At 40.9% G+C, this 17,427-nt stretch overlaps 1 protein-coding gene across 1 annotated transcript in view; it reads right to left on the reverse strand.

Annotated features, from left to right (window-relative positions):
• Nucleotides 1-4,565: 4,565 nt before the first annotated feature.
• LOC124256535 (furin-like protease kpc-1) overlaps nucleotides 4,566-17,427 on the reverse strand; it is a 69,248-nt gene continuing 56,386 nt past the window's right edge. Inside the window, exons 7-16 of the mRNA XM_046690522.1 lie at nucleotides 16,051-16,223; nucleotides 15,295-15,507; nucleotides 14,380-14,480; nucleotides 13,809-13,912; nucleotides 12,236-12,353; nucleotides 10,914-11,224; nucleotides 7,862-8,025; nucleotides 7,290-7,381; nucleotides 6,686-6,879; nucleotides 4,566-5,187 (exon numbers count right to left, since the gene is read on the reverse strand). Coding sequence (XP_046546478.1) covers nucleotides 4,847-5,187; nucleotides 6,686-6,879; nucleotides 7,290-7,381; nucleotides 7,862-8,025; nucleotides 10,914-11,224; nucleotides 12,236-12,353; nucleotides 13,809-13,912; nucleotides 14,380-14,480; nucleotides 15,295-15,507; nucleotides 16,051-16,223 — 1,811 coding nt within the window. The 3' untranslated portion in view covers nucleotides 4,566-4,846. The remainder of the gene's footprint in view (nucleotides 5,188-6,685; nucleotides 6,880-7,289; nucleotides 7,382-7,861; nucleotides 8,026-10,913; nucleotides 11,225-12,235; nucleotides 12,354-13,808; nucleotides 13,913-14,379; nucleotides 14,481-15,294; nucleotides 15,508-16,050; nucleotides 16,224-17,427) is intronic.

Here is a 17,427-nt window from a genome sequence, read left to right on the forward strand (position 1 = left end):
GACTGATGGTGGCTTCAGCAACATGTCAGCTATACTGCCTGACCTCCAATGTCATCTGGACTGAGGGAGAGACTGATGGTGGCTTCAGCAATATTTCAGCCATACTGCCTGACCTCCAATATCATCTGGACTGAAGGAAAGACTGATGGTGGCTTCAGCAACATGTCAGCTATACTGCCTGACCTCCAATGTCATCTGGACTGAGGGAGACACTGATGGTAGCTTCAGCAAGATCAGCAACATTACAGCTATACTGCCTGACATCCAATGTCATCTGGATGAGGGAGGGACAGATCAACCTGCTACAATTCGGCAGACCAATGTCAAGAATGTGTGCACTCTCCTTGCCATCATAAGACATAGACCTCCCCAGTCTGGAACAACCCGAGTGCTCCAGTGGCCAGTCATTCCCTGTTTGCCCACCCTCGGACATGGAATTAACAAACTTAAATTTGTCAGTGAAATTCTATTGACTGTTGTGGCCCAACAATCCCCATGAAATTCTAACAAGCATAAAAAGGACATATTCTAACCTATGTTTGTACAACAAACACCTCGCTCTCCATAACCACCATGTTAGCACAGATTGATGAAGAATCAATGTTATCACATTCACATTCATTGATAACCAGCAGATAACACATGTAAATATATCACTCAACTTCAGATAGGGATACTAATATATTTCACATTCTGCGGTGACAATACAAAGGTTTGTACTTTGATTGGTTCAAATCCACTGCTGAGGAAAGGCTTGTTTGAAAGCACTCAAACCAGCAACATTTACTGACATATTGGAAATAATGTGTTGTAGGTATATATATACATCAATTACATGTCAATCCCAAGAACCAACATTTTCTGATTTTTTAAATCAAAAACATCAAGCTCACTCACATATTTCTATGAAATTTACAGAAACGAAATCTATATCTGACACTTCTAAGTTGTAAATTCTGCATCTAGGTTGGAAAGTCTTGTCATCTGACCAGTACTTCAACTGACACACGGTATAAGGCTCTGCCACGTTTAACATGTCAGCAGCTACTGCAGAGGTTCTGGTAATGAGCAGTTGACATGGGAAGGTGCCACTGGTGTCAGGTGTTTTGGGTAGGGCTGGGACGGGTCCATATTTTCTACCCGGGTACACTATCCCCTACATCCCTACCTGGATACCCGTTATATTAATTCCTGACATAAAAATTTGCAAGAAATGTCAACATATTCTTCAGCTCAGAGGCTAAAAGTTTGCGTTTTTTCTTAAATCTTAACCATATTCAAAAGAAGTTATTGTGTAAATTATGTCTAAATCTTCAAAGAAAATACAAGCTTTAAATAATGAAAGAATAACATATTACATTGTTTAATCTATTAGTCACATGATCATAACGGGTCTGGGTATTGAGATGGGTACCCGGGTCCAACTCATTACCCACCTGTAACCAGGTTACCTGTCCCAGCCCTAGTGTTGGGTGTAGGTTGCATTGTGTTGTGGGGTTCTGTGTTGTATTGGGGTTTGAGTTGCTGAGTGGGGTTTGTGTGTTGTATAGGGATTGTGTGTTGTATTGGGATTGTGTGTTGTGATACTGGAGCTATTTGTTTTGATTCAGTGTTGCGGACATGACTTGAAGCAAAGTGTTTGGGTACTGGCTTTGCAGGACAGTGTTAGATTGAGCACTTTCTTCATGGGTAACCAGTAGCGCTATTGCCTGGCAACAAGACATAACAATGGAACTGTATCACAGGGGAATCAGTTTAAACAGGTGAGATCAGGTAATATTAAGCAACAATATCAAAAAGACAAAATAACACATCTGAATAATTTCAACAAAATGACTCAGTCTTACTTAACTTCTGAAAGAAAGTGAAAGATCAAAAGTAGCCAACAACAGATCACTGCCATGAGGACAACCATGTTCCTGCATCCATTCTGTCCCCCATCGCCATGACTACAGACACATTACATATATTCACAACATAGGGTGAATTAAACCTATAACATATTCACTGGACAAGTTTAAAGTTGGCAGATTTGTGTGTAAGTCAGAGATATACTGTGAATACAAACCAATGGCATCATATTCATAAGACAAGTGTAAAGTTAGCAGATTCTTATTGTGAAAGTGTAAACCAGGCATATACTGTGAATACAAACAAATGACATATCCTTTGGACATGTTACCGTTTTTAAGGGCAGATTATTATAATGAATATCTAATACATTGCAAAAACATAACGGGTTAACATTGCATGTCGGCAGCAGAAAATATCTCAAACACATTTGTCAAATGTCTACCATGTAAAAAGAAACATTCACCTACGGCAAGTATCTGCAGCCACTGTCGAACACTACAGTTTAAGCTTCATCGTCAAGAAAGCCTAATTCATATTGTAATGGGAATAGAACTGTGAGCTAAGTGCCATCAAATGTATCTATTGTGTATCATACATAAGATTCGCAAAGTCAGACATCGGGGCAAAGAAAATCGCAAATATACTGCTCACAAGAAGTGAAGGATCACTTGCCATGACAAATGAACCTTATTGTAAAGGAACAATTTGATTGAATCCCAGATTTTCCAGGATTATGGCTTCTGGTTTTCGCTGTATTATCCTTGTGGTCATAAATTCAGCAGTGCTAAACATCAAGTCATGCATCACTTTGGGCCTTTCTCAAGCAATAAGTTGGCACACTGTGGCATAACTAAAACACTAATCAAAGGGATGTTAGTGCCTCAACAGGTACACTCGACTCATTAATACAAAGTTGTCAACTTTCCCCATGACTTCTTGAGCTCCCTACCACAGCAAACCCTGCACTACTAATGCAACCTTGGATTAATCAAAATCTTAACTTGATGCCTTAGTTTATTCCAGGCCAGACTAATTCCTTAGACCTTATCAGAGGCTTACATTCAGATTCAAGCCAGCTGCAAGTAACAGTAACAATTTTCATTTTCTCAGAAACACATTCAATTTTGATCAAAATATTTTTGAATTCTAAATAAATTCAAGCATTTTATGCATTAAGGATTTCTGTCCGTTAAAAGAACTGAAGTGACCAGAGAAATACATTTGAAAACCTCTTCTAATAAAAACAGAAATTACTGACTGAATATATTTTAGATTTTGTCTACTTCTATATTCTGTATTTGAATTTAATGTTTTACCCAAGAGAACAGGAAAGAGCAGAATGTCATTGTCAATTCTAGAAGCCACTGAGGTTCCAAAACACATTTATTATTAAACTTGTTAAACAGTTATACACATTGGTATGGTATAAATTGGAAAAGTAACTTAACTCAATTTACCGAAAAACTCTGCCCATCTTATGTGTCCTTGTTTTGAGTATCTCAACACACAATTACACGTCTAAGTCAACACTGTGTCAAGATAAAATAAAAAAGATTCGCTTTAGAAAAAAACCCAATTCTTCTCCTTACTCATTGTTCTCACAAGGCCCAGTTGCACAGAGCTATCTTAACACTAAAGTGATTGCAACTCACATACTTTAACAGCGGCTAATGCAGCAGGGCCTACACCTTTATATCCCAATATATTTATATTTCTTGGGTAGATTAGAATCACAGGCTACACATGGAGCCTGGAGACTAGATCAATAAGATCTCAACACTGACTGATATGGGGGTGGAAGGTTTGATATGATCACTGATTAACGCTATTTACAAACTCTGAAAATCAGAATGGCTGTAGAAACATTATTTCAAGTCTAAACCAACATGGAATTTCTATAGCAACAAGCAATAACTGATTAAATCTATTTTACATTGTGCATCAGTTTTAGTGTTTGTGGGATGTAAAAAAATAGAAAACGATTATTCCATTTGTAATATATACATACACATTCCAAGAAACAAAGAAACGAGTTTGATCAAATGCTGAAACAGGAGGATCTGTTTTGATTCACTAGATTAAATGACATCTCTGTACTGTTGTTAGTTCCATGACAGTTTTTGAAGGTAACACTACAACTGAGAGATAAGTCTACTTCAAGATAAACAAAGAGAAAAGCATTTGTGAGATTGATTTGTTTGTTTCACGCTGACAAAAAATGACCAGTTACTCTGGTAGCATAATGTAATATTGAACATATTTTGCAGGAAAAAATCCAGTTTTGATAATCAACTCAAATTTGATGCTAAAGAAATACTCTTTTAGATAAGAGACAGTTTATCCAGTTACCGTATACACCGGGCAGTAAATAACACGAGGACCAGCTGCCATGTATTTGTCTAGCTCAGCCAGAACAGAGCAACGCTTACACTAGAGCTTGAGTGAGTGAATGAGTGACTATTTACTCGCTTTTAGCAAAATTTCAGCAATATCACGGTGGGGGACACCAGAAATGGGCTTCACACATTGTACCCATGTGGGGAATTGAACCCGGGTCTTCAACGTGACGAGCGAACGCTTTAACCACTAGGCTACCCCCCAATAGAACTTGAAAATCGTAATGATTCATCAGTGAATGATGAGGTGAAGAAAGACTTACTGTCTTCCATAATGAAACTGTCTTTATGGTAACTGTAGTCTGACATGTGCCCATACACTCAGCCTCTTTGAGAAGGAATACCTATCTTCCGACAAGTTTGTGATATCTGTACCTAATCTTCAAACGTGGTAAACAAGGTGTGTCAAAATGAAAGCCTGAGATTTATCATGTTATACAAAAAAACAGAAGATGTAAAAAAACTGCTGCAAATGGAAGCAAGCTTCTCTGCTGTATTGGGTGACATTCTTGGAATTATGCACAGATATATTATAGCCAACAATTATATCACAGGAAACTAGCTCAGCTCATCCTCATTATCAAAATCGTCTTTTGTTAGGCCAATGAGGGATTCCTTATCACTACAAGGTAATTTGTTGTAATTATAATAGGACCAGCAAAGGCGCGCTGGTTGGTTTTGGCATATATGAATCCGGCAATAACAAGTATCATTACAATCATGATTCCACATATAGACACTAGTACCACCACGACACTGCGTATCGAGTCGGGCATCCAGATCTTGCTTGATGGACGTTGTCTGTGTGTACGTTGATCATCCACGTCAACACACTTATCCCCCAACAATTCCTTCCCAGCTACACAGGAAGTGCACTTGTTGGAGAGATCAGCACATTTCTCACACATTCTGGAGCACCTTAGGCATTGACCATCATCTGTGAAGTAAGACATTGCAGATGAAAACGATCTGACAAACTGCTTCAGATTCAGCCTTACATTTAAATTCTGAGCACACTCATCAATGAATCTTTTCTGTCTCACACAAATACCATTTTGCTCCGGAACAAACACTTAATAAAATATGTATGTATATCAAAACACACCCTTCTCACACATTCCTAGTCTCACACCCTCACTCATGCACATATGTTTGTAAATATCCACACAGGTACATTCACACACACACACTCAACATGTTCGATAGATGTTTGTTTACTTCAGCACAGGTGCGACTGCCTCCGTGGAGTAGTGGTTAGAGCGTCCGCCATTAAGCGGAAGGTCGCGGGTTTGATCCCCGACCGCGTCATACCAAAAGACGTTTAACTATGGTACTTGTTGGTCCCTGCCTGACGCTCGGCATTAATGGGTACAACAAGGACTGGTCGGCTCAGAGTCAGTATAATGTGTCTGAGTTGGGTATTCATGCATCACTGCGGCATGGTATCTCAGTGGGCTAGCACTATAAAAACAGCCGCACATACACGTAAACACGCATGCACGTGGTCAATATTGAGCGAAATATTCTCAAGCACGACGTTTAACCCAATTTCATCTCACCTCACCTCAGCACAGGTGCATTAAGCAGTAATAACCTCATAACTTGTTCAGAGATTGGGTTCATATGAGAACGATGAATGATTAAATATCTTGAAATAGGGATAAAACATAAATAAGACATGGCTGGTGGAACAGCACCAGCACACATTCAGGTGCAACTTGGCACAGCCAGGTGAGATGACCCCCGCTTGTCAGGCGCTGTTCCATCAGCCGTTTGTCACCCCCGGTGTGAAGCGTGGAAATAGAACAATATTACATGATAGTTTCTCAAACAACTTCTTCCATGATCGATCAAAAAACGTTATTTCAGATCCTGTTGGGTACAGAGGTTTCAGGACCATGTGTCTTTTGTGTACTTATCCCAATTTTGAGTTATTTAATAATTTGTCGTTTCCATTTGAACCCAAACGGACTTCAGTTGGCATTGAAGATGAAGCAGGGCTCCAGATAATTTTTCAACATCAGAAGTACGTACTCCTTATTTTTTCAATATAGGCGTACTGTATAAACTTAAGAGTACATTTTGAGTACTGAATGGAATTTAATGGCGTATCAGTAATCTTGTGTTTCGTTTAATATATGCACCACAACATTACTACTCTTGTGTAAACTGGTCAATAAACAATAAAACAACACTCTTTCAGATAAATACGTCTGTAAATGATTCAGAACGTACAGCACTGCTGTGCGTATGTGCTACGTTTTCTAAATTATTTCCTACCGTATCGTGCATATTTTTTATCTGTACATACGCCGATACGGCCCTTATCTGGAGCCCTGTGAAGTCTGTTGAAATTCTTAAAGATGTTAAGGTGTGATGACAGCTAACAGGAGAATTTATGGCTGTGATCGATGTACCATCAGTACTGTACTTACTTTTGTAGAAGCCATCAAAGCATTCTTCAACACAAACATGCTCCTTGGAAGTGATCAAGAGATAGTGTCCGTCACGACACGTGATGCAGTCCGACATCAGTGGCCCACGGCACGTACTGCATGTCTGATGACAGCGTTGGCACATGTTCAGTTCCTTGTAGTAGCCGATGGGTTCACACTCTGCTACACACTCACTGCAGGGACAACAAAAAGGCTCAGTAAATCACAGCTGATTTCTACTGAAATACTACTTTTAAAATTGAATTTGGTCTAAATATTTCAAGAAATGTGCCCACATCAGCCAACAGAGTCTGAGTGAGCTTAGTTTTACCCCGCACTCAGCAATATTCCAGCTATATGGTGTTGGTCTGTGCAAAATCAAGGTCTGCACCAGACAATCCAGTGATCAACAGCATGAGCATCGACCTACGCAATTGAAATACGATGACATGTGTCACCTAAGTCAGCGAGCCTGACCACCGTGATCCCATTAGGCGCCTCTTATGACAAGCATGGGTTGCTGAAGACAAATCTAACCCAGATTTTCATGGGTAACAAGAATCTGAAGACAAGAAGACAAATTTGAGTGAAAGACTGGACTTACCCTGTGTCAGTGACCCTGAAATTAGCACACTGTAAACACTGTGTTGGGCTGGGGCCGGTGCAGTTGAGGGCACACTGCTCGTCACACTTATACTGCAGGAGGGAAGGTAAAACACAGGATATATAATCACAGTGAGGTAACACAGAGGCTTAGTCAGAAATGAAAAAGTTGATGAAATGGTACAGCGCAATATTTTATAATGCCATATAGTCTTGAAAAGGAACACTTTTTATGGATAAACAACTTCTTTATTGCAACAGATGCGACATTTCTGGGAAGAAAACTTTAAGAAGCCATATAGTCTTCACAAAAGCATGACAACTGCAAAATAGGCTACACACTGTTTTTTGGAATTCAAACATTCAGTGAAAGGCTGATTGTACATACCTAGTCACACACAGGGTATACATCTACAGACAGAGGCCCTAGCTTTGTTTCTTTATTAATTAACACAGACCCTCGCTATTCTTCCAGTCAGGTCGAATGAGTATAATAAAGTGAAACCTGTGGTTGATATCACAAGCATCACCCGATAATGGCATGGGGTGGTGACAGCATCTGCCCTCTCTTACCGGTGTTGTCGATCCAGTGCCTGGAGTCCGTGTGGACGCTGCGGTTGATGGAGTTGTGGATGGTGCTGGTGAGGATGAAGCTGGCTCCGGGGGGCCCTCGGGGCGGAGATGGACTGGATCTGTTGCCGTACCGTGCAGGACCAGTGACCACTGCTGTAGAGTGCCTGTGTACCAAAGAATGAGAGTACAGCAACAGCTTAAAGCACTTAATCTGCTGCTATGGTCATCATCCTGCCCAGTGCCTTACATCTTAGTGGCCATTGTGTGCCAGCATCCTCATCTTAATCCCTGTTGTAACTGATGACCCAGACACCAGGACTAAAACTAAAATGTCAATTATTGGACCTTAAAATACATGTCAAAAGATGAGCAAAGGAATTTCTGTTTAACTTAAATTTTTCAAATATTTAAAACAATGTATCCAATCTAACAGAAGAATTTACATATAAATGAATTACTTCAACAAGAATTTGTTGACATAATGTTGAAGTGAATAAGGTGAATCTAGGTGTGATATGTATCCTGACCGTGATCAGTTAGAGCACATTAGACACTGATAGATGATAGGAGGTCAAAGCAGGAACTCACACACAAAGCAGAAGCAACTAGATGGGTACACGGTCTACGGAAGACAACTCTAACTACTAGATTGAGAGAAGCAAGACAAAAGCAATGCTGTAACACACAGCAGAAAGCAGCAAACACCGAATGTAAGCAACACAAATATATACCAGTCAACTAGGGATGTTAAGACAATATTAACAAATACATTTGATGGTCATCTCAAAGTGAGCAGACGTACACATGAATCTCACCTGTCAGTCTCACCTTTCAGTATAAGTTATGTCTCACCTGTCTGCACTTCTGTCCTGTCTCACCTGTCTGCACTTCTGTCCTGTCTCACCTGTCTGCACATCTGTCCTGTCTCACCTGTCTGTACTTCTGTCCTGTCTCACCTGTCTGCACTTCTGTCCTGTCTCACCTGTCTGTACAACTCTCATGTCTCACCTGTCTGTACATCTGTCCTGTCTCACCTGTCTGTACAACTCTCATGTCTCACCTGTCTGTACATCTGTCCTGTCTGCACTTCTGTCCTGTCTGTACACTTCTGTCCTCTCATGTCTCACCTGTCTGTACATCTGTCCTCATCTGTCCTGTCTGCACTTCTGTCCTGTCTCACCTGTCCACATCTGTCCTGTCTCACCTGTCTGCACTTCTGTCCTGTCTCACCTGTCACTGTACATCTGTCCTGTCTCACCTGTCTGTACAACTCTCTGTCCTGTCTGCACTTCTACCTGTCTGTACAACTCTCATGTCTCACCTGTCTGTCTCTGTCCTGTCTCACCTGTCTGTCCCTACTTCTGTCCTGTCTCTCCAATTAGTGATTTTATTTTGAAGGGAGCTTCAAATAAGTGATACAAGTGTCTCCACTATGTTCTAAGAAGAAGAAGACAAGCAAAAAGAGCACAGTCAGGATAAGGAAAATTTTAACAAATACATTTGATGGTCATCTCAAAGTCATGTCTCACCTTGCCTCGCACTTCTGTACAGTCTCACCTGTTCGCAGGATCTGTCCTGTCTCTCACCCGTCTGCACATCTGTCCTGTCTCTTCTGTCTGTCTCACCTGTCTGTACAACTCTCATGTCTCACCTGTCTGTACATCTGTCCTGTCTCACCTGTCTGTACAACTCTCATGTCTCACCTGTCTGCACTTCTGTCCTGTCTCACCTGTCTGTACAACTCTCATGTCTCACTTGTCTGCACTTCTGTCCTGTCTCACCTGTCTGTACAACTCTCATGTCTCACCTGTCTGTACATCTGTCCTATCTGACCTGTCTGCACTTCTGTCCTGTCTCACCTGTCTGCACTTCTGTCCTGTCTCACCTGTCTGCACTTCTGTCCTGTCTCACCTGTCTGCACTTCTGTCCTGTCTCACCTGTCTGTACATCTGTCCTGTCTCACCTGTCTGCACTTCTGTCCTGTCTCACCTGTCTGTACAACTCTCATGTCTCACCTGTCTGTACAACTCTCATGTCTCACCTGTCTGTACTTCTGTCCCGTCTCACCTGTCTGCACTTCTGTCCTGTCTCACCTGTCTGTACAACTCTCATGTCTCACCTGTCTGCACTTTTGTCCTGTCTCACCTGTCTGTACAACTCTCATGTCTCACCTGTCTGTACAACTCTCATGTCCCATCTGTACATCAGCCTTGTCTCACCTGTCTGTACATCAGTCATGTCTCACCTGTCCGTACATTGATCATGTTCAACATGAAAATACTTGGTGTTGATTAAGATATATTGCTGTTTTTAATAAATAGCAGAACTGTCCCACGATTGAAACATAAATCAACTAAAGATGATGTTTCTCGTTTCATCAGTCAAGATATATCTACAAGCAGCCCTATCTCAGTCATTTATTATACAGGGGATCAGGGAGAGGCACCAAATATAACAAGCATTAGGGAAATAATTTCAGTACATTAGTGTACCAGGGACACATCACTCACCACCACCCTGACCCCCTTCTAATAAATGAACAGTCCCAAAATCAAGTGATCTGACACATTTAGGAGATAAACATCATGTGTTGGGCCAATTTCCGGGTGTTATTGAGTATTTGAAGCATGGGAATTCATGAAATATTCACGTGATTCAAATACACGAGACCCGGAAATTGACGAACACATGATGTTTATCAACACTGTAACCACAAAAGTAAACCAAAAGGTCCGCATGCATTTTTCTGCCTGCACTCAATGACATCAAGTACAGCTACAGCAGTCAAGGGCGAAAAAAGTGTGAATTTGTACATATTAATACGCAGTGGCTAGTCTTGCAATTTCTGGGAATCAAATACCATTTGATCATGTTTTTCAACCAATCAGATTAAAGAACACAGTGACTTTTGGTTTACAATTTGCATTAAGCATAATTGCACAAATAAAAGCAACAAAAAACATACCAAGCACAGTAACAGGGAGTAAAGACAAGCCGTTATAGCGATAGTTGTGCCCAAAGTAGGGCAGAGAGGAGTAGGGGGACAAACTACCTCCCCCAGACCCGTAGGTGCCAGTGTCCTCAATCTCCAGCGTCCACTCCCCTTCTGACCCCTCTCCCCAGAAGTGGACAGACAGAAACGCCCAGTTGTTGAAGTTTCCACCCATTGAATCGTTTGGACGCCGTGGTAGAAGCGTGGATCTTGTCCCACTGGGAGAGGTGAGGTATATCTTGACGTCCCCTCGGCGGTGGGCGGTCAGTGACACTTTGGCCTGGACGTGCTCCAGAAACTTCACGTCTCTATTAGTACCACCACATCCATCTGTCCGTATTCTTAATGTTACTTTTGAACTTGATAACGCTCTGTAAAACAAGAGAAAGCCACATCAAGCAAAGCCATGAAGTTATCAGAGTCAAAACACTATCATTACAAGTCAAGAGAATGGCCATCAACAAAAGTTACACAATTACAAATTGTTCTCCTGCCACCATCTGAAGTTCGGGATGAAGGGATAAGAACTCCCATACCATACCTCCCATGGGCTCGCAACTGTTGTACTGGGCCTAGATTTTCTAAGCTCTCTTAGCGCGCTAAGTTAGTCATAAGTGCCATACATTTACATTAACTTACGACTATCTTAGCGCTTAAGAGAGCTTCGAAAATCTAGGCACTGTATTCTATCATGGCTGGATGTAAACTGAAGGGAATTTTCACTTATTGGACAACAGATGATGTTGTAAACTGTCAGATGCACCAATACTTTCAGAAATGTATCTCTGTAAATTAGACCACTTAGTATGACTTAAACATGGGACTTACTCAGGAATAAGGTTACCAAAATTTGGTCCAACCTGTCCACTAGTACTGATTAGATATTTCCAAAACAAATTTCTTACATCAACATGTATGTACATTGTAGGTGAATGATCAACTCCAACTTGAGTGAGTGAGTGAGCTGGGTTTTATGTCGCTTTTAGCAATATTCCAGCAATATAATGGCAGGGGACACCAGGAATGGGCTTCACACATTGTGCCAATGTGGAGAGTTGAACTTGAACCTGAGCCTTTGGCATGATGAGCGAACACTTTTACCACTAGGCTACCACACCGTCCCTCCAACTTAAGGAAGTATTGATGTTGAATACTGATCTCTTCCCTCGATCTTCAAGCTGAATGACAGCATTCTGTTCATAATGGAGTGACGACCAGAGACTCCAATGATTGACATCATCAACATCAAACTACACTGTTGGGATATGATGACATTTATCAACCTAATCCTGTGAGTCACTGTCTTACAAACTGAAAGGATGCTGAACACAAGTTATAACTCAGATGTTCACAGTTGTATAAAGCCAAGAGGTAGTACTAACACATTTTGCTGTGTGGAATGAACTTCACAGATATGCTGCTCCGGAACGTTGGTCCACTGAAGGGCAAGGTCAACCATCTTGGCTCCGTCCATTAATCCATATCCATATCTCAGACTCACTGACAACAGAGACAGTTAGGTGAGGGGACAGAAAAAAATTCAACCTAAAAATCATGACACTGATATTGTTGTGTTGACATTATCTGAGGTGTATTAGTCTAGAAAATACTGTTGCACAATGATTTGATAAAGATGATGGTTCTACACATCTATTGACTATGTCAAACTGATTGCATTTTCCCTCAACCCAATGTTAAACGCAATATAAGAGCCACTGAAGAATATATACCGTATATGACCGTCTATAAGCCGAATTTTGAGGACCAAAAAAAAGCAGTCTGTAGAAGGGGGTCGTCTTATCCATGGGTTACGCTTTCGTCAAACTTTTTTCCAGGGGTAAGAAAACAACATCGTATCACTCCGCGTTAACAAACAACAGAAGACGACTTTGTCAGTAGAGACGTCAAATTTGCAATTAAACATCACTAGACAAGATTATTTACCTTTTAAGTTATAAGTTGTTTTTGCTGGGCATTGTATTATTTGCAGGGATTAAGATTACCGTGTGTATCTGAGCCGGAAATAGCAATCAGCTGTGCACACGTTTCCCGGCGAACAAGTTAAAACATGCACAATAATATAACGGGATGAATTCTGACGCAGTCGTCAGTAAAATATAATACAGAATACTATTATTTAACCCAAAGAAATATATCCTAGCATTGTGTAATTTTATTAAGTTTTTATGTAAAATATATATAATCAACACTAAGGTTATACGGACCCTCATGAACGTGGTAAGCACATGGAATGGGGTAAAATACGGAAGCCATTTAAATTCACACATTTTTACCGATGTTACTGTAAACTAGCAATCAATGGAAACAGAGGCGGTAATCAGTTTGTGATTGTTGAATGGGGTAAAATAAGCAAGCCAGTTTGTTGCTACAATAAATATGATTTTTAGAGAAGCAAAATATATTATGCATTTTCTGTCAACTACACTTCGTTTCGATCTGTGAGTAGACACAATATATATGGCAGTGAATTCTTTGAATAATGTGGACCAAAGTTATAATTATTGTTAACTGCCAGTTGTCTGTGGTCTGTGTTTGCCGCGATTAGGACCCCATCGCGGGGGATCGACTTATGCACGAAACATACCATTTTGACACTGATTTTAAGGGTCAAGTTTGGGGGTAGTCTTATCCATGGGGTCGTCTTATAGACGGTCATATACGGTATGTCATTATGAGAGCAGTTATTTCATTGATCTAGAACTGTAAATCCAGTCAACAGTAGATTTTGTAGACCTCTAAACCCCACAAACCAAACTTTTTACTAGATATTAACATTTTCAGTAATTCAATAGTCCACCACAAACTTTCAGAGATGTTGTAAATGTTAATGTAATGCATGTATCACTCAATGTTGAAAACAAAAGCCTTTATAGGAAACCGACACTTACAGTGGAATCAGTATGTGAGATACCAACCAGAGTAATCTCTTATTACCTTTCCTCTTCAAGGCATTGACAACCCACTGTCCATCAACAAAGGGCTCCGGTGTGGCAGCCATCAGCGTGATATACTGGACATCCCTCCACGTCAAGTTGGGGCTGAAACAATACAAAACAAGTCAGTGAGTGGAGTTTTACGCTGCTTTTAGCAATATTCCAGCAATATCATGGCAGAGAACGGCATGAATGGGCTTCACACATTGTACCCATGTGAGGAATCAAACCCGGGTCTTCGGTGTGAAGAGCGAACACTTTCACCACAGGGCTAGACCACCGCCTCCAGAACATCTAGAGTGAGTCCTTGAGTGGGTATGGTTTCACGTCGCTTTTAGAAATATTCAAGCAATATCAAGGCAGGGGACACCAAGAATGAGATTCATACATTGTCCCTATGCCGATCCCGGGCCTTTGGTGTGAAGAGCTAAAGCTTTATCCACAGGGCTACTCCAACCCCCTCCCACCCCAAATACAACACAAGGTGTGACTGGGGACACATGGTGTGATTCAGGGTGCACTGTTTGACTTGAGGTGTATTGTGTGACCGAAGGTGCAAGCTGTGAACTTACTTTGCCTCGAGAGTCAGAGCAACAATCCCGGCAGCAAGGGGTGCGGAGGCAGACGTTCCTGTGTGGGAACTGGTGCACCTGTCATGGAGATCTACTGTTGTCTGTCAGTAGTCAAGATGAAACAAGAAACAGTGGATGAGTCAGCTACTAGAGTCTCACAATATTGCACAAGGGAAAATCAAAAGTCTTGTTTGTTTTGTATTGACGTCCTTTGCATATTGTAAAATGAAGGTCAACATTTCATGAAAACTAAAACATCTGCCCACATATTCATTTTAGCAATTCTGCATGCTGATAGTTGAATCAGTATCAAATTACACTGATTCATTTGTCATTGTTCATATCACAAACTGACAATGCAAGAGCAAAAACATGATTTCAACATTGCAATGACATAACTGACATATAACATTTCTTTATGCTCTTGAACAAATTAAATTATCTTAAAGTTGAATACCTACTTCAGTCTTGCAAAATATGTTCATCTTGAAAGGATTTCTTAAAGTCTACCACCACCATTCCTCCTCTATAAATGCTAATTCCTCCAACTACCATCCTCTATATACCCATACCACCATTCCTCCTCTATAAATGCTAATTCTTCCAACTACCATCCTCTATATACCCATACCACCATTCCTCCTCTATAAATGCTAATTCCCCAACTACCATCCTCTATGTACCCATACCACCATTCTCTATTGATAAATAACCGGGACCCATTCTCTCGAATAGCTTGACCTATCAGACTTTCTTTCAGTCAGGAGTCATTTGTTTGGGTTGCCATGTTCTGTGTTGTACAATTAAAGCTACAGTGATGGTTGGTTCGAAGGCAATTCTTACAGAATGGAGATGTAACATACAGAAGATACGTAGCTTGTTGTTTATCGACTAGAGGTGCTTGAGGTAACTCACGATCTGTTTCTCATTGTAAGCACCACTGCTGTAGGTGGTGGCAAGGGTGGAGCTGCACTCCTCTAGATACCATGGCTTCGTCCCCTTCTCTGAGGTGCTGCTGATGGAGAGGGTGTAGATACTGTTGGTGTACCCGTCACAGTTGCAGGAGTCCTGCGCACTGCCACCATTACCAGATGCCCACACAAAGATGGATCCTTTCCCGCCTCGGCCCTATAAACCATGCATGGAATTGGGTTACATCAACCTAACTGATGTAGCCAGACCGTATCTGGACTGATATCTGATGAAAGAATTCGTCATTCATTCAAAATATTTTTAGAGTGCCTCTGGATTTATTGCACTCACTGGTTTCGCTTTTGCTGAAAACAGATTGTATGTAAATTTGTTATAAGACAAATCATATGGATAACGACTTCTGTTTTTGTTTCTCACGACGGTCATGGTTCATCCATCTGAAGAAGGGGAAAGAAATAGCCCAGAAATGTCATGAGAAACAAATGAAGAAGTCGTTATCCATAAGATTTGTCTTGTATCATTACACCAACTTCTAAATACCTTTGAAGAATTTAAATTTGTTAGTTCAACACTGAAACAACCTTCAAAGCATCAGTACACATTCTCAGATGATGGAGGAATGTAGTGCATACCAATGTAAATTATTCATTGTGTACAAAGAAAAAATGTAAGCTTGGTTTAAAGAAAGGAGACAAATGACTGGAAAGAGTTCTTCCTCTGAATGACCTATTTCTCTACCTTTACTATGCCTTCTGAAAATGCTTTCTTGGCAAGCGGTCCAGGCCCATCAACAACTCGGCCATCGTCATCAGGGCCCCAGCTGGCGGAGTAGATGTCAATGTAGGTGTTGTTGAAGCTCAGTGATGTTGCCTCAACAGCATCGTATACCTCACCATCCAACATCCGTACACCTATAACACAGGCGTAAGATATTTATTTATTACCATCGATTCCTATACTGCACTTATCCACCTTTCTAGTAGCTGCTCAAATACAGCTTTATATGTTGCCCAACCAGTGAGTGAGTGAGTTCAGTTGTACACTGCATTCAGCAATATTCCAGCTATATGGTGGCGGTCTAAATAATCAAGTCTGGACCAGACAATCCAGTGATCAACAGCATGAACATGATAAGATGACATGTATCAACCAAGTCAGCGAGCCTGACCAGCCGATCCCGTTAGTCGCCTCTTATGACAAGCATGGCTTACTGAAGACCAATTCTAACCTAGATCTTCACGGGTCGAGGCGCATTTGAAGCAGTGTGCGAAATAGCCACTGGTCCGCTAACCCTTGGCTAGTAAAAATCAGTCGGGCCAGTAAATCTTCACAGTCCAACTGGCCAGTGAAATTTCATGTGGTCATTTTGTAAATATATTACTCTCTGAAAACGTGTTAAGTTCTAACAAACTTTTAAAACATGCCACACTATGGCCTGATAAAAATCATACTAGCAGCTTAATGATGAAACCGTGTCTACATTCAAATTTTGGCAAGCTAATTATTTTGTGGGCTAGTAACTTTCATTCATAGCTATCCCGACGGGGTAGCAAAATTTGGAAACTATTTCGCACACTGATTTGAAGCCACTTGCACATGGTGACACAGGTTTTGACACATGGGTCTAAAGTGTATTTACACATTCATGTTTCCACCATCTGCCATAGGATGAGTGGGTTCTTTTGATACGCTGAATAACAATCTGGTCACTGTGGGATACGATCTCATCACCGTGTTTGCTAGCCTTGTGCTTCACACCACAAAGACGCAGGTGTTCATTATATATAATAATAATAATAATGGATAGCATTTATATAGCGCAAATCTCCGCAAAGGACTCTTTGCGCTTGCTTTGTTTTTCCCTCGTTCACTGGATGTCAATCTCAATGGCACATCGTATTGTTAATCTCAACTCCCTGGGGAGCATACAACTCTTGCAGCAACTAGGCGCACCGAGTTATTGTGGCATTCCCATCCTTACGAGGTACCCATTCACAGCTGGGTGGACTGGGACACATATGTGTGCCATTCATGTATAATTTTTGATTGATGAAAGGTCAGAGAAATCAGTGAAATTGTGAATACTACACATTCCATAATCAATAATCAGAAAGT

This window comes from Haliotis rubra, unplaced genomic scaffold (assembly GCF_003918875.1).
Source record: "Haliotis rubra isolate DU_JTF1 unplaced genomic scaffold, ASM391887v1 Scf63, whole genome shotgun sequence".
In the NCBI taxonomy this organism is placed as follows: Eukaryota; Metazoa; Mollusca; class Gastropoda; order Lepetellida; family Haliotidae; genus Haliotis; species Haliotis rubra.